General features: G+C 38.9%; 1 protein-coding gene across 1 annotated transcript in view; it reads left to right on the top strand.

The window, feature by feature from the left end:
- The window catches only part of GABRB3 (gamma-aminobutyric acid type A receptor subunit beta3), a 117236-nt gene that overhangs the window by 79850 nt on the left and 20175 nt on the right, over positions 1-17211 (top strand). Inside the window, exons 4-7 of the mRNA XM_074608228.1 lie at positions 281-501; positions 6166-6248; positions 7355-7492; positions 14976-15128. Coding sequence (XP_074464329.1) covers positions 281-501; positions 6166-6248; positions 7355-7492; positions 14976-15128 — 595 coding nt within the window. The remainder of the gene's footprint in view (positions 1-280; positions 502-6165; positions 6249-7354; positions 7493-14975; positions 15129-17211) is intronic.

Raw genomic sequence — 17211 nt, forward strand, 5'->3', positions numbered from 1 at the left:
ATTCCACAAACACCATAATTTCGGATAGTTGTCAGGGGAACTAAATGAAAGAAATTGAGTAGCAGGACAAAACATACCAATAATAGCTGAATTTCTTAAGATTTTAAATTCTCCCTTAGACTAGAGTGATGCTAGTTTAGAATTATTTAATAAGTGATACTAGATTAGAATTATTTAATAAGTGATAGAAATATTTAAAATGGAATTAAACCAACAGCAAAATAAGCTAGTTACGCCAAGTATGATTGACTGTTGTGTTTCTCTTTTTTTTCCTCACCAGGATTACACTTTGACTATGTATTTTCAACAGTACTGGAGAGATAAGAGGCTGGCTTACGCTGGCATACCTCTCAACCTCACGCTTGATAACCGAGTGGCAGATCAACTCTGGGTGCCTGACACTTACTTCTTAAATGACAAGAAATCATTTGTGCATGGCGTTACCGTGAAGAATCGAATGATTCGCCTCCACCCAGATGGAACGGTGCTTTACGGTCTCAGGTCTGTACTTCCGTGATGAAGATTTAATCACTGTCGTTAGGTATTGTTGATATTTGCTTTCTGGTACAAGGTTATTACAAACAATGGGTAGTGCATTATGTAACCTTCCCGTAACTCCGAAAGATGCCTGTAGAAAACAAATGACACACTCGATGTTTCTTAATTTTGCCAGAAGCGCCTCCAGTCAGGTTTTATCTGTTTCTGTAGAGTCACCATATCTGGAAAGCCCAGTAGCTACAGGAAGCAGAAAGGCAAGCATTAATTGTAAACCTGAAAGTTTTGTCCAAAATACAGGCGGTAAGATTGAACGTGGGTGCTTATGTTGTCTCTTGATGTGTCTGTAGTCTATAAAGAAAAAGCCACAAGCAGCCCTGGTTGAATGGAGACAGCCACAGGCAAGACCATGACTATGGGTGCCTTCAGTGATTTCTTCAAACAGGGATCAGCACTGCAATGTGTTATATTTCAAACCAGAGGTACAAAGTGACCTTACATTATTCTACTTTCTACGTATTTTAGGCTTGTCCTATGTTTTCATTGTTTTCTGTCATAGCTTTTGTGGTTAGGAATGATGAAAAATCCTTCCCTTAATAAACATAATTACACTAGCAAAAATCCTAATGAAGACTCAGTAGTATCAAAAAGTTGCTTTCTTTAGGCAGGCTACTCCATTTGCTCCATTGGTTTAAACTATAACGTCAAAACAAGTCTTTGCCAGTGATGGTGCCTTTCCATCATGAGAAGTTTCTTGTATTTCTAAGCATAGATAACACTCGAGATAGCTGTACACACATAGTGCAGGATAAAGAGACCCCAGTATAAAAATAAATGAGATCTGAAAAGTGGTTCAGATGGATTGTATGACTGCTTTACCTGTTTTTGTTTTTTTATCAACAGTTGAACTTTTTACCTGACTTGGCTCTTGGCTTCTCACCTCTTTAATTCCTGTTACATATCATGTATGGACTATAATTGGATGTATCTTTCTAGACATAGTAAAACCAGACTTGGCCTGTTATGAAATTTGAAAGAAGTTTAGGATGTTCAGGAAATGTTGTCTTTATAATTAACTGTTTTTAGGAAAGGCAGGCTTTCATCTTGCATGCTTTTGACCAAATATGGAACGCTGCTGGTTTAGGATTCCTTCCACAAGTAGTTAAATATCAAAAAACGATGCAAGATATTTTTGTTTCCTTTACTGTATCTCAAGAATCATCCCCACAAGCAATGTAATAAAAAAGTGATGGAGATTAGAAATCTTGTGATTGTAATAATGTATAGAAGTCTTTCTGTCACGCTAAAAGCATTTGGAATCATTCGGGTGAGGATTATCTGTCATAAAATAGTGTATTTGAATAAGTTAGCTGCCTCTTCTGCAAAACGTAAATGTGCACAAGCAGATTGCATTTCACTTGATAGTATTTGCTTGGCAGGGATTTCACCAGTGGCTCATGTGTGGCAAACTTCTTTCCATTCCCTTTCTTCTGAAAGCACACAATATCCATGGTCAAATATCCATGGTGTGAAGCAGCCAAGTTACTTAATGAAGGATAACTGTCTGAAATTAAATCTCTGCAAAATACAGGACATTGTGATCAGAAAGAAGAAAATATCTGAGCCTTAGCTCTGTTGATTTAAAACTTTAGCTTTGTGTTGCTCTGCCACTAGCCTAACTTCTTGTGTTGTGGCTTCAGCGCATCCCGATGGCATTGGCCTCAAGCCGCAGTCTGGAGGCAGTGATTCATCCTATGGGCTGAGGCCAGAACCTGGAGTTTTATGTGCCACAAAACGCAGGGCCACTGAGAATAATAGGGGAAATTTTGGAGGGTTGAAACCGATTATAGAATAACCATGGAGCAAAGCAGTTCCTCCAAAATTTATAACGAAAGTGATCCCAAGGCCACACTGGCTCTGTGCTCTCTTCTGAAAAACATGGAATTTATCATAGTTTTGAAAGACTTGACCTTCTGTTATCCAGGGTTCCTCTCTACTTCAGAGAAAGCAGTTTGCTACCGCTGCAGAAGTCTGTGAGTGTTGGGGAGAATGGGGCAGTAGCTTTTTGAAGTTCAATCCGTTTCTGGGGAATTTTTTTCTTTGGGCACAATACTGACTTTGTTCCATCTTGTTCAGAACAGTATACAAGACATAGGATGATACAACAGCTTTTTTTCATAATAGACCAAAAAAGAAATCATGACATTATAGGCTGGGGATCAAAAAATAGAGTCTTTCTGACTGCTTGTGTGTTTGCCGTATGTATACTTCTTGTTCTCAGGCAGTACAATGCTAAATGTTATGAATAAATAGAGCGGAGGAACAGATTTGTTTTATCTGAAACGACTCATGTAGTTATTGCATGAATATAAAACATGATGGATCTTTGCAAGGTGAAAAGGTTAGTTGTGATTGGTCAGACCAGGCAACCACACTTATTTCTGATCTTTTTTGGATGAGTGTATTTCTGTGTCAAGATGAGAAGACGATCAAGTTGGCCTAGTCACATAAGATGTATTTATATTGCTTAGACTGATTTATATTGTAAACATTTTGGGGACGCAAAATATCCTTCTGTCAGTTGTTTATGCAGCACCTCCCAGCACATCACAGGTGGGGTTCCTATACAATATATCAAAATAATCAAAAGCAATCAGCCTCGTAATAGAATAGCAGGGAAGGGTAAGAGAAGCTGTATCCAGAGGACAGATAACTGGAGTAGAAAATTTTAAACAATTAAGAATATTTCCTTTGTGTATTGCTTTCACCCAAAATGTATGTGTATCTGTGTACCGCTTTATCTTTGTCTGGCTCGTAATTGTTTCTCTGTCACTGCTGTGATGATGAATTCTTGAAACCTTTGTGTCCTGCTGCGTCAGGCAATATCCCACCCCATAAAAATAAACCTGCTCTTCCTGGGAGCGTGCACAAGCCTGAGCAATTAACATTTTCTTTTGGTGAGCATTTGTGCAAGTTAAATTTGGTTGCTTGAATGTTCATTCAGGAGGGACCTCTGAGCACTCAACTTACTTTGAGTAGATGGGGTAGATCTGTTTCTATCTATATCTAGCTGTGTCTTCTTTTCTAGTGGATATTTATGAAATTAAAAACATACATTTTGCTGTAGTGTAAAAAGTTTCTTGAGCAATAATATGCAGTTTCTGGTATTGGAACTTGTGACACAGAACCACTATGGTACGTGAATAGGCCAAAACAAAAATACATTCCTTAAAAAGCCGTAAGGAAATTAACAAGTTGAATGCAAGATTGCCAGCTACCTAATTTTTAATAATTCTGCCAAATTAATAATTTGTAAGTGCATTTTTTCTGTATGGCTGGCATTTAAAGCTAGTTATACAACATAGCAGTTAAGATGCTGGTACCACACTCCCTCTTGTATCCACTTAGCTCATGTGGATTGCGCTGCAGGATCTTAAATGAGCCCTAGGTCAGAGTAGGGGAATGTACTAAAGCATGGGACAGAAGCCTCATAGCCGCAATGCCCAAGTGGGCCTGCGTGTTTTACTTGGAGCACAGTTATCAATTGACTCAGGAGCAAGATCATTTGATTGGGCAATCAGTATGTCTTTGTAGAGCTGACTACTGCTAAGAACTTGATCATCAATGATCACAGATTTAAGGCTTAAGTATTCTCTTCTAAGAACATAGGCTAGTACTAACTTTATATGCTTAGCTAGAGCAGCTAGTAGTCATCATACTGAGGAGACGTTCATAGCCATAAATAGTAGCCCTGTATCTAGCACCTTGCTTGAAGGTCCAGAAGGGCACTTGTAAATGTTCGGTGCAAAGAAAACCTCCCCCTAAAGTGCAGAGCAGCTGAGGCTGGTCCAGCCCACTGGGACATGTGCTAACAGAGGAACCAGAGCATCTCCCAACAGGCATCTGGAGGAGGATTGACCTGATTGTATCCTGTGATACAATACCTGATCCCTGAAAGCTTGTGGGACCCACAGGAGGGTATTCAGAGAACACCCAGCGTGGACAGCAGAGGCAAAGGCATGATCATGCTGTAGATATAGCTGGGAAGGATAAAGATCAAGTGCGTGTCTTTCTTACTGGCTACTGGTAGGAGGGCAAGTGAAAACATATGCTGAGTAACAAATCCTTGAGCTTGTACCTTTCCTGGCCCACCCGTTGCCTTTGTGTTCATACAGCTGTCTCCCCCTTGGCAAAGAAATTATAGTATTTTCTTGCAAAAGCGTTTTCTCAGTAAGAGAAGATGGATTCTGTTGTCCTGTGAGATAGCTATAATGGTCTTAATCCCTTCCTTTGGATTTTATGTGAAGTTATCTGTCTGAAATAACCTATATGCTAAGGATAAGCATTTTTCCTTCCTTTTCTGGGAGAATTGGATAAGATATTCATAATAACACCAGGTTTTTCGTTAGTGTGAAAGAGTTAAAGAAAGAAAGGTGTGAAAGAGTTAAAGAAAGGCACCTAACTGCTTTTCTCCTCTTGAAATGGTAGTCCTGAATTTTAAACTACTTTACCAAATTAGAAGACTGTAATTTCTGAAGGTTAAGGGATTAATGAGAAAGCTTCAAAACTGAGAAAACACATGGACAAAACCATAACATCGAGGGTTCCAGTTTTTAGAGGTCTACTTAAGGCATTTCCCCTCTTGTGTTGTGAGCATAAATTATCACCAGAGTATTATTTGTTTAGGAATTAACTGTGTACAAGGTACATGCCTTGTTTATATCAGAAAAGGATCAATAAGGAACAGACCTAGTCAGGCCCAGAAGATAATTTAAATGTGAAATTTATATGACTCCATTATAAAGAAATGATACATAATAATGTACATACTCTTGGCGAAGGCTATGATTCAGCAAAACACTGAAATACACTGAAGGTTAATCATGAGCATACGGTTATATCAGTCTAAAATTTAGTACAAATATATAAATCCATTAATTTAAAAATAAAGTGCAAATGCTCTGTGAGGCTGCTATTGTAATTGTTTTGGTTGTACATGTGTGTTGTTGACACTCCTGATATACAACAGCCGGAGGAAAAACGCGGATTCATCATTACTGAAATGTTTTGCAAATTCATCATTAGTGTGCTAAATTGCCTGCATTAGCAGTAAAAAAGCAAAAATATATTTTTATTTGGAGATAGAATTTAAAATTCAATATGGTGCTTCATTACAAAACCCTCTTTAAGTTTGAAAACTGGAGAAGTATGCTCAATTTTGAAACAAAGCATTTCGCTGGACTTAAGATATTTTTTCAACATTCCGTTTTTTTTTCTAGAGCTGCCATAGAACCAAGTCATCGGTTATTGACACAGGCTTTATGTCAATTACTTTGACGTTTGTAGCAAGCTGTTTTCTCTCCATGTTTTCTGATATGAAGTCATAGTCTTTAATCTCAGGAAATTTTGGTGTAGTATTTGCATATGCAGATAGGTCCATTGAAGCCCAAAGGGACTGGTTGCATAAGGGTAAGTCACAGTGAGTTGTTCCACTGCAGTCAGTGTAACTGCTGTTGTATTAAGCTGCTGCTCCATGTAGAACGATGGACCAGATTCTCAATTATTGTAAGCTATTCTTCAGAGAGTCCTCACTTTGAAAAATAAACAACAACGACAACAAAACCTGGATTACTGGCTGTACAGTAATTGTATTTGACGTTTGTATTTCAGAATCACAACCACTGCAGCTTGTATGATGGACTTGAGAAGATACCCATTAGATGAACAGAACTGTACTCTGGAAATAGAAAGCTGTATGTATATAAGAAAATGCATGTAAAACCTAGTTCAGATGCTGGGTGGTTTTCCTTTTATAGAACTGTGTAATATTTATAGTGGTGTCTGTAAACACTATGTGAATCATATAATTATCACCCTTTGGATTTTTTGTTTGTTCTTTTGAGTTTTTCAAAAAATATAAGGGGTCATCCATTTCTAGATGGATGAATACATCCTAGAAAAATGGGTTTGAGACAGGATGAAGCCATTTATCGCTCCAGCCTGACTTGGCAGAGGCAGTGACTGGATGCTTATCTTCAACACAAGAGAATTAACGTTCATATTTTAATCAAATCCGTTTTCAAGAGCGCAAACACTGTGACATCATTTTCTTTCAGTGTGCTTTATTATGCATGGATGGTCTTGTTGCAGGACCCCTCCCGGCCTTGCAGATCAGCCCCATTTATGATTTGCAATTCTGTTCCACGCAGAGCCAGATTCTCTCTTCCACCTAGCCTTGTCCTAGGATTGCAATATTCAGATGTATATTTGTGCTTCAAGAATTCCTGCTCCATTTCTGCTACTGGCTGGACATTGTGGGCCATGTACAGAAAATGCTGGTATACAGTCTATATTCAACTGTACTCCTCCACTAGAGAAGCTAATGGAAATGGTGCAACTACCCCTCTTTAGTGAGCGGAAAAGATCTGCCCCAATTATGTTTGTCTGTATTCATTGAATAATCCGTCTTTTCCTGGTGATTATCAGCATAAATATACACTTGGTTTCAGAGCTAAATGCGTGTGATGTCTTAAATCATGCTAATCCGCAATTTTGCAGATTTTTGGGTAGCATTTTCTGTTTCATTGGGGCCATTAATCCTTATGTGAATTTTAAGAGAATGATACCAAAAAAAAGGAAAAGAAAACAGAGTATTTTACCTCAAATTCCTGTGTAGACTGTAATGGCAGAGCTCTTTGGAAGACCTTCCCACAGGCAGACAGAACAGAATACCATACACCACTCCAGCTCTTCTGATTCTTTTCATTGTATCAAATGACAAACGGTGTGTACTGTGTTGGAAGCTACATTTCAGTCTGCTGCTATTTCTGACTTTTTTTTACTCCTGCTTTGCATGCAGATGGCTACACAACTGACGACATAGAATTCTACTGGAGAGGTGGAGATAACGCAGTCACTGGCGTGGAGAGGATTGAGCTTCCTCAGTTCTCCATCGTGGAATATAGACTGGTGTCAAAGAATGTTGTCTTTGCCACAGGCAAGTGCCCATTTGGTGTTTAATTTCCTTGTGTATGAGAATTACTGGTTTCTTAATTGTAATTATATATAGTCCTAGCACTGTGTTGTGTGTTTGGCTAAAGAAATTACTTGAAAAAGCCTGGAGCCAGACGTCGATGAAATAGCATTTCTTGTTTACTTTTCTTTTTCTTGTGTATGTGTGTGTAATACTTCACCAGGCGCCTAAATATCTGTGATCTAAATAAATATGAAGTCATTCACCTCTGAATCATCAGTTTAAACGTAGCCTACAGGGTTACTGATCATACATAAGTATGTTTTGGCATACCAGGTCAAAAAGCTGCAGTTTTTATGAACGCCTCCCTACAACTTTTCAGTGCGTGTTTGTTCTGTTGTTGCGTAGTGAATGCAATGCCTTTTATATCTTGATTTGCACTGATGGGTATATAGTACTGTATACACAGCCAGTGCTTTTGTTATCATTGTTAAGATGCTAAAATTAAATCCCTGGTTTTCATCCTTGTTTCCTTGAAGATGTAATAAAAGCTACTGGTAACTCACAGCATTGGATGTCTTCAGGTGACATAGCACAACGTTGGTTTACATGTTTAATGTTAGATACCAGCATAGGAAAATGTTGTTACGTGTGAAAACACCAAAGCGCCACAGAAAGCCATCAGCAAGTGTGGGGCCACTTTTTGGGACCTTCAGACTTTCAGTACTGTCCAGACCACAGGAGTGTGCTGTTCCATCTGTCCCAGCGCACTAGAACAAATGAAGCACAGCTCTATTATGTTTGTAAGCATCACTTCACCCACTCTTTGGACACAGCATCTGTTTCAAAGTACACAGAAACACAAGTTGTATTTCAGAACAAAATGTAAATATTGCTGGGATTGAAATTAATATTAGGAGGTTTGCCAACTGCTGCTGTTCTTGTTTCTCATTGTGAATGGAAGGGTGTTTTAAAGATAAATCAATACTCTAACCCTGTATCCCTTCATTCTGCTGCCAGTGTTACCTTCAGCAGCCAGGGCTTATCTGCCCCTCCACGAGACTGGATATACTTTTGTGGAATAGCTCTTTGGACAACAATGAGAATACAGAGAAATTATTTGGAAAGTTTTCATGACAGTCCGAAGCCACCTTTCAGTTCCATATGAAGTATTTAGGTAAAGACATGATTTAGTAATTCAGGGATGAGAGAGATATGTTAAATTCAGGAAAAAAGAGAAATCCAAAGACCTCTGAGGCAACTATGAGAGAGAATGAAAACTAGGGATGAAAACATTTATATGACTGACCAAATATTCAGACTCATAACAATTCTTCCCAAAAAAACTTGTGGAAGGGGTAAAAAAGTCTCATGCTTCAGGGTTTAAGACAGCTTGGCATTAGGGAGTAGGATGAGACAGTCACAGAGACCAGATTACTCTATGTTTCTTGTACCATTTTCTGAAGCATATAATTTTTGTCACTGATGAAGACATGATACTGTATTTACTATTATTTAGATACAGGACATTATGAAAATGCTTGATTAATTATGAAATTTTATGAAAAGTATTTTCGTGCAGGGAAAACATCACATTTGTTTCTCAAAAGCACATAGTTAACTGTAAATCTGAAGCATGCTAGTGAATCTGACGGCTAAAGTCAGCACACTCTTTTCAAATTTCTTCTCAAGACCCTACTTTTTTTATGGCCCTAGTAATTAGGGCCAGTTTCTACATTTTTGTGGAAAATAAGTCAGGCATGCTATTTTTTTTTTTTGGGACTTTGAGGTTATTGAAGTCTCAAGGGAAGATATTAGTTCTTTGAGTGCAGTATCTCAGTGAACATTTCAGAGATTTCAGTACTAGTGTGCTTTGATTGCATAAAACTAAAAGAAGACTTCAGAGTCATGCCATAAACAGCTTTTGGAGTGGTTGTTTCTCCTGTCGTCCATGAGGAACAGTGCTGTATAATCTTGTGTAACTTATGCAAATGGAAAAATCTGTTCCCATAGTTACTACTGAGAAGCAACGGTAAGCATGAGAAAAAACCCATAGATAATGGCATAAAGCTGTGCGGGGCTGCAAGAATAGCAGAGGAACTGCATGCATGTTGAAGCATAGCTTTGGAGTGCAAAATTATCTTGCCAAATTAGCAAAATGGGTCAGGAAAAAAGTATAAAAGTAAGTATGGACAAGTGCAAAATACAACCTTTATACAACTAATTATTCCTATCCAAATTCAGGACAGGGAATACCAAGTTAGGCCAGATTTCTGTGTGTAGAAATCTGGGGGTTACTATCAATCTATCTCAGACTGAACATGAGCCAATAACATCTTTTTGGGGAAAAAAGAAAAAAACCCACATCCTACAAGGAGTCTGACTTCCATTGCTAAAGCCTGAGCTGCATATTTGTGGGTAGAACTCTTCAAGACAGTTGTTGAGCAACAAAAGAGGGTCTAGGGAAAATTCCAGGAAATGGAATACACGAGGTTTCCAGAGAGCCAGGTATGATTGTGTAGTTTAAAAAAAGAGAACACTTGGTGGCAAATAAAGTCTTCAAGCATCTAGAAAGCATCTGCAAAGATATAAGGAATAGTTTGTTCTCTTTATCCATGACGAAAAGAGAAGAGAGTATTTAAATTGCCCTGAAGAAGAAAAATTTGGTTTGACTATCATTCTAACACCAACTGAAGCCCATGCAGGCTACCATAAGGCATATAAAATGGCACTGGATACCTAGGTGTCAGTAACTGAATTAAGCCCGTAGGCAAATGATATCAAATCAGTGCTCTCAATGGAGCCTAAAGAGTTATTCAGCTCTTGAATACCTCTATTCTGTCAAGTGAATAGCTCTTAGGACACTATTCAGTTGCCTAAACATAGGTATCTTGTGCCTCTTGAGATGCTGTAGCTGTAGCTCGCTGCTTAGCAGTTAGGCTGCTGTTCTGGAGTCTTACAGTCTTGTGTCCTATGTGCCAAACTACTGCTTCAGTATTAGTTACTTAACTAGTATTAAGTTCACTCTTCAGTAGCCTAAGGCATATCAAATGGCATTAGACACTTCTATACAGGCAATTAAATCACACCCTTAGAATCAGCTGGCTGTAAGTCTAGATCTCCGTGGTTTACATTGAGAGCTTATGTGTCATCCATGTGTAAAAATCTGCATACAAACACCTGAAATGCAGTGCCTAGACCTGTGAGCTGAATCTGCCTCCTAAATGTTTGTTATCCAGAAATGCTAAGAAACTGAACAGGAACAGGGCTATGTAAAACACCACCTAAAAGCTTCAAGATATAAAGCAGTCAGAGCCAGATTAGCAACCTGTTGGTAAGAGGAGAGCGGTCTTAAAAGATTGGAAAACTAATTATTTGCTGTATTCTGAAAGATCAATCTGTAAAGTACATTTCCAATAGCCAAAGAACCTTCCCAGAAGGACAGAGTAAAATGAGAATTCTGTAACTGACCAACTCTGTTATCTTGGTTCATACTTGGATAAAACAGCAAGAGAATAATTTAGCCTTGGAGCTAGATGTCTCAGCTTGGTAGCTTTGAATGAAATTGAAACAGAAACAAGTAATTACTTTTTACTAAGTGCCCAAATATACGAAAGAGGAATATTTTGAGCTAAGTTATTGATTAAGTATTTGTTTTCATGCTTGCATTCTCAATGCTGTTGTTAGATTTTAATTCTTCAGGCCAAATTCTGTTATTCTTGTACTATTTAAATTAGCCCATAGACATCAACATGTTATATGAGATGGGAGGAAGGGTAACAAATCTGGTCCCTGAACAGCAATGCTCTTCTTTAGGGGAAAACAAATTTTGATGGAATGTTAACAACTAGAATTTCCTGGTAATTAATCTCTAAATGTACTGAGCCTTAATTGACAAATCATTATCCAAGCATAATAAGGCAAGTAACAGTGTAATTGTTGAGCTCAGGAAGAAATCCATTTTTATTAAATAAATTACACAAGATGGTTCCTTCTTAGATAAATAAAGATCTGAACTTACAATCTTTGTTCCATGCAGGTTAGGACCCATCCTTTTCACTGAGCTTTAGCCATCTAGACAAAGGGGAAAATAAGTAGGGGAAACAAGGAGTGTTCCTTCTTTTATTTCTTTTTTTCCACAGATTCCTGTGGTCTGTTTGCTGGTGGTGAAATATTATAGCAGGCTGCAGGCAGGACAGATCATAATAGATCATAGATAGCAATAGATCATAAAAGCAATACAGGTGAAAGTAATACAAACTTTTGTAGTCTCTGGAAAAGCTGCCTAAAGGAGAAATCTGGCTGCATAGTATGAAAAAAACCAGGGCTACCAGTTTATGTTTCAATTTTAACCTGAACTATACAAAGACCAGCTTACTCTGAAATTTCCTGAGACCCAGACCTCCCAATAAAATTTGAGCTTGGAAAATCACCACAAAACAGGACAACATTCTGTGTCAACTCCAGTAAGTAGCTGTGATGCCAGCAAGACTTTTGGTTAGATTGTCCAGGAGCTACAGACCCTCAAAACCTGCCCTGAGACTTGCAAGGCTGGGATTCATTTTGCTCTGATTTAAGGTGAATATAATTTCAGTGTCTACATATGAACTAAGTGTCTTAGTTGATGGGAATCTGGTCAATACAGTCCATGGAGTCTGGAGACAAATCCAATCCACCAATAGGCGTCTATTTTAGGAAGAGACAGATAATTCTCTAGGTTTTGTTTACTAGACTGACTAGATGAACTGACTCTCCCATAAATGTAAGGGGAGCTTAGACACCTAGCTCATGTGTATGCAGTTAAAGTGAGTTGTTTAATCAACTGCTATTTGAGATGGCATAGGGCAGCCTTCTTAGTCTCCAGCTGCTGATTGAAAAGATATCTGCCAGCTGCATGCTGGTGCCTGAGATATCATAAGACATCTCAAAAGGAGCAGTGCAGCCTTCAGATTTGCAACTGAATCTCTCTGTTACAGCCCAGCTCCATCTCTAGAGGGGGAGGACAGCCAGCACTGACAGTCCTGGCCCTAGGTACGGTTCTTAGGGTTTTACCTTCTAGCTTTGGGGCAAAGAACCTGGTTCTTGAAACAACTTTATGTTGACATCTCTGGCCTTTGGACAATCTGTCTGGAGAGTCCACCTTTAAGACCAGGTCCCACTAATTTCGATAATTACCTTCTTGGTAGATGGAGGTGGTGACGAGGTAATGGATGATGATCACAGGGGAAGCATTCAAGATAAATGCCTACAGTTTGCTCTGTTATACCGATTCTCAGTTCAGGATTTAATTACTGAGTATTACTGACATACGTGACGCATTAACTCTCTCCACTGTTAACACACACCTCCTCCATCCACACCATTTTCCCTGCTTTATCAATAGCAAAGTGCTGTGTTCTTTCTCTGAGGTTTCCCCCATGTGTCCAGGGTCCTCGGCACTGGAGCAGCCCAAGAAGAGGCTTTGATTCAGTGATTCAGTTCCACTGAACCTTCTTGAATTAATCTTTCAGATTATTTATCAAAGAATCAGTATTTTATGGGAGATTTTCCAGTCATCACCTCTATCAATGGTATTCCACAGACACCCAGACCTTGACAGGACTCGTGGAAAAGATTTATAGAGAATCCTTTACATGGGTGGTATATTATATGAAATAATTTTCCTCAACAGAGCTTTATAAAGATGTCTGTCTGATGCACTACTCTTACTGCAGAAAGGTGATCAGGTCTGCTACATTTTTAATGTATTTCATGATGGCAGGGTATGTTCCTGTTTTATTTACATTGTCTGCAGACAGAAAGCCATAGATACCGTTTCATAAGAAGCTCAATGAAAGAGTTAAGCTTTGTTAGCAAAAAAGCAGGCATTGTTTCAAGAACCGAGTTTGTCCTTTGAAATTAAACTTGATCATTGGAAAATGAAGATTTTAAGCAAGCTAAATTCTAAATGATTCTTTGCTGAAAGTTACATTGACTGCTTTAGACAGCAGAAAACCTTGGTCTGATTTTCATGATGAACTAAATTCTTCTGACTCTACCAATAAACTTCTATTGGTGAAACTAGAAGGCATTTCATCCTGGAAAAAAATATTACTTATTGAAGTAATCACAGCAACCAAATACATCTACCAGAGATTTCTTTTTAAAATGGTAGTTCTTCTGAGATTGTTTGGTAAAACAGTTAAGGATAGTTGCATAAAGTTTGATACTCTCTGGATGCTTCTGCTGCCTGGAAATGGTGTAGCATTTTTTTCTGTCATATGACTCAAAGTATACCTAACTATCAGGAATGTGATGAAATCTGCATTTTTCTGTGCCTTCTTTCACCTTCTTTCTCAGGAATATATGTATACGTGTATATGTGCAAGTATAATTTCTTATGTTCGTATGCAAACATATCAGCATAATTTAAAGGGAAGTTTGTAATTTTTTCTTTGTTACTAGATGTAATCTTTCGTGTCTTGCACATATTTGCATTAGACTTGGATGGGATGGGTTCTAGTATCTAATTGGGCCCTCAGTGTGTTCAGAAGTGTTTTTTAGGGTGTTGACTATAACTAGAGCTTTTAGATGAGCTATTAGAAGTATCACATCTAAGACTAATAATGCAAACACTGAAATCATGAATTAATGTGTGAATGACTACCTTTTTCTTGTACAGCTGCACTCAGATTTAACCCTCTTTGCATTTGGTGAAAGGAGTCATGATTTTTCAACTGTTTCGGATTTCTAAATGGATAAAATATAGTCAGGAAGATTAACACCAATTTTGAAATACACCAGTTTGAAGTTAAATAATAAAATGTTTTGTTTGAAACATTTTTATTGAGGTTATTCATGTTTTTCATTGTTTATTTGCTCCAATTGTAACAATTCATGAATCATATATATGTATACTGTGTATATATATGCACACACACATATAAATTTGTCTTTTTTTTTGCTTAAAATATTTTTGGAAGAAAAATTCTGTCCAGCTGTAATTGTTGTTAGAGGCCTTTGGATCTAATCTGAAGGCTTTTCCTCACTGGGATTCATTACAATTTATTTTTAACACCACAGATATCATGTTTCTCATAGTTCGGATGTAATTAAGTGCCATCTCATGAACATCTCTTCCATGTAAATATAAAACTATGCACATTATTAATCCTCTCAGTATAAATACTATACATAAAACTGTATATTTGGATAAGCATTTTACATGGAGACCTAAGCATCTGTTTTTAAAACCTAACCGGTGCTCACCCATCTGTTCAATAATCTAGAATAAGTTACTCTCTCTTTTCTTTACAAGTACAAATCGCTTGGATATCACTGTATTCACTGCAAGGCTTCTTTTAATACCAACCAGTAATAGAGTGAAGGCGTTTTCCCTACTGTTCTGCAGATGTCATACTACCCCATAAAATGTTCATGCTGTAGTTTCTACGGAAACTGAAGACAAGTATCTGCAAGTGTCTTTTCTTCAGTATAAATAACGCTGTTTTCCCTTCCTTTTCCTCAGGTGCCTATCCAAGACTCTCACTGAGCTTCAGGTTGAAGAGAAATATTGGATACTTTATTCTTCAAACCTACATGCCCTCCATACTGATTACCATTTTATCATGGGTGTCATTCTGGATCAATTATGATGCATCAGCAGCAAGAGTTGCCCTTGGTATGTGCTGAGAATGAGTGGGACATTAAAATGTCAGACTGAATGTAGCCTTCGGAGCTTGTTAAAGACTGCAACGTGATGTCAATGTTTTGATATCCCAAAATCATTTACGTCAAAATCACGTCATCCAGTATTGCCTCAAAAGTGATGAGTTTTCCCCTCCATGCAAGAATTTAGCTACCACTGAATCTCTGACATGAGCTGCTCATATGGGTCCCAGCCTTGTTCTCATCAAAGCTAAAGTTGTTGTCAGTAGCTTCAGCAAGGGGACCAGCTCCAGGATTGTACTCCAAGGGCTTAAGCGTGGGCTCTTAGTCCAGCTCATTGTGGGGAGACAAGTGTGGCTCCAAGCCTCCACCTGAGGTCCTGCCCGCTTTAACTGACAGTGGCAGGAACAGACCTCAAGAACCATGTGCTAGTTCCGAGTGCAGGGGCACGTCAGCTACAGACCGTGACATCCCACCTAAGCCTCAGAGTGCATGGCATGCCAAGCTCATTTTTGTAACAGCTTAAAGTGCCATTTACCTCATGGCAGAAAAACATGGATTTGGCACAGGTTGGTGATCCCTGTCCAAGGCCTTTTCAGATTAAAGTGTCCTTTAGATAAGGGAAGGTGGCTTCAAAATAACTCACAGGAAATATTTCATCTATTAAGAAGCATGCTCAGGAATAGCTATAGACAAGGAGGATTAAATGGATCCATAAATCCTTATAACTGCCACTCATCTCATCCCAAATCCTTTCTTCAACACTATGCTTCCCAAGAACACATACCTTCCTTCCCAAAACTTGACACTAAGCCTATGCTGTATAGCTTCCTGCTATGATCTCTTCTGTTCTTAGAACAGGAACACATTCCCTAGTTCCCTTGTTTTTCTGATATGTACCACAGCAAACCGGGACTCCAACCTGTGTCCATGTGATTCCCCATTGCTGGACCCTGTACCTCCCAAGACCCCACATACCAAAGCATGCTGGGCAGCTACAGCCACACATTTGTGCAACATCATATTATGTCTTAGCATCTGAACTTGGGTAACTGAAGATATTGTAAATTAACTGCAGTTACTGTACGGTAATTCTACAGTAATTCTACTGTGGGTTAGCTGGCGCATATGGTGCGCCACAGCCTAGCATTGCCACTCAGCAGTTAGTGCACATTCGGCACGTTGCAGCTAAGTAGTAGCTTAATGGGAGGTGGGGTAAAGAGTCCAAACTGTTCTGATGTGTTCATAAATGAACTACTGGATCCAGATCCACCCTGGAGACATTATGACCGCGTGAGGGGTATGCTTCAAACACATCAGACGGCATCTAGATTTTTACATGCCAGCCAGGACTGCAGAGAACAGATGGTTAGACAGAAGTTACCAAACCCAGTGACATTCCGTGCCCTTCTATAATCGGTTCACGCAGTTTTTCCTTGTTTAAGGAATAGGACTCTCTCATGTGGCCTATTTCTGTGTAGCAGAATTTCATCAAGTACTGTACTGTGACAACACAAATATTAAAACAAAAGTCAGAGAGGACATTCAAAGCAGGCTCAGGAGCCCAGATGCTCTACTTCCCATTGATATAAAGTCCTTTTGAGGGGACGAAAATCCATCTAGTAGGTTCTTCTGTGAGAACAATTAGTGCCTTGGTGATTACGTCTGTGATGTTTGTATAATAAAGTTCAGTACCATGGGTCTAATCCTATGTTCCTTTGTATAGCCCCTTTTATGAGTCTGAAGCTGATATGAAATGGTATCAAAGTTGACTGGCTCTGAAAAGCACAGTACAGAGGAGGAGAAGGCCTGCTGGCTTAGGTATTTGCTAGAGGAAGAATTCCCTGTGCAGTCCTTAGGGATATGGAGGCAAGCTTTTACTGTACACCTGTAGGAAGCCTGTGTTCTCTGAAAGAGCCTGATTTTAGTTCATTCACTTCCATATTTTGCTCCCGTCCCTGACTCTTACTGCACACGCTGTCTGTGGTCCAGCCTGGACTGAACCGAGTAGTTCCCTCAACCGAGAAACGTAGGCATAGAGCAAAGGCCAGCTCATCCCAGAGACTACGTGCTATGGACACTGCAGGTAGAGGCTG

The sequence above is a fragment of the Larus michahellis genome, chromosome 1, assembly GCF_964199755.1.
Source record: "Larus michahellis chromosome 1, bLarMic1.1, whole genome shotgun sequence".
Taxonomy (NCBI): Eukaryota; Metazoa; Chordata; class Aves; order Charadriiformes; family Laridae; genus Larus; species Larus michahellis.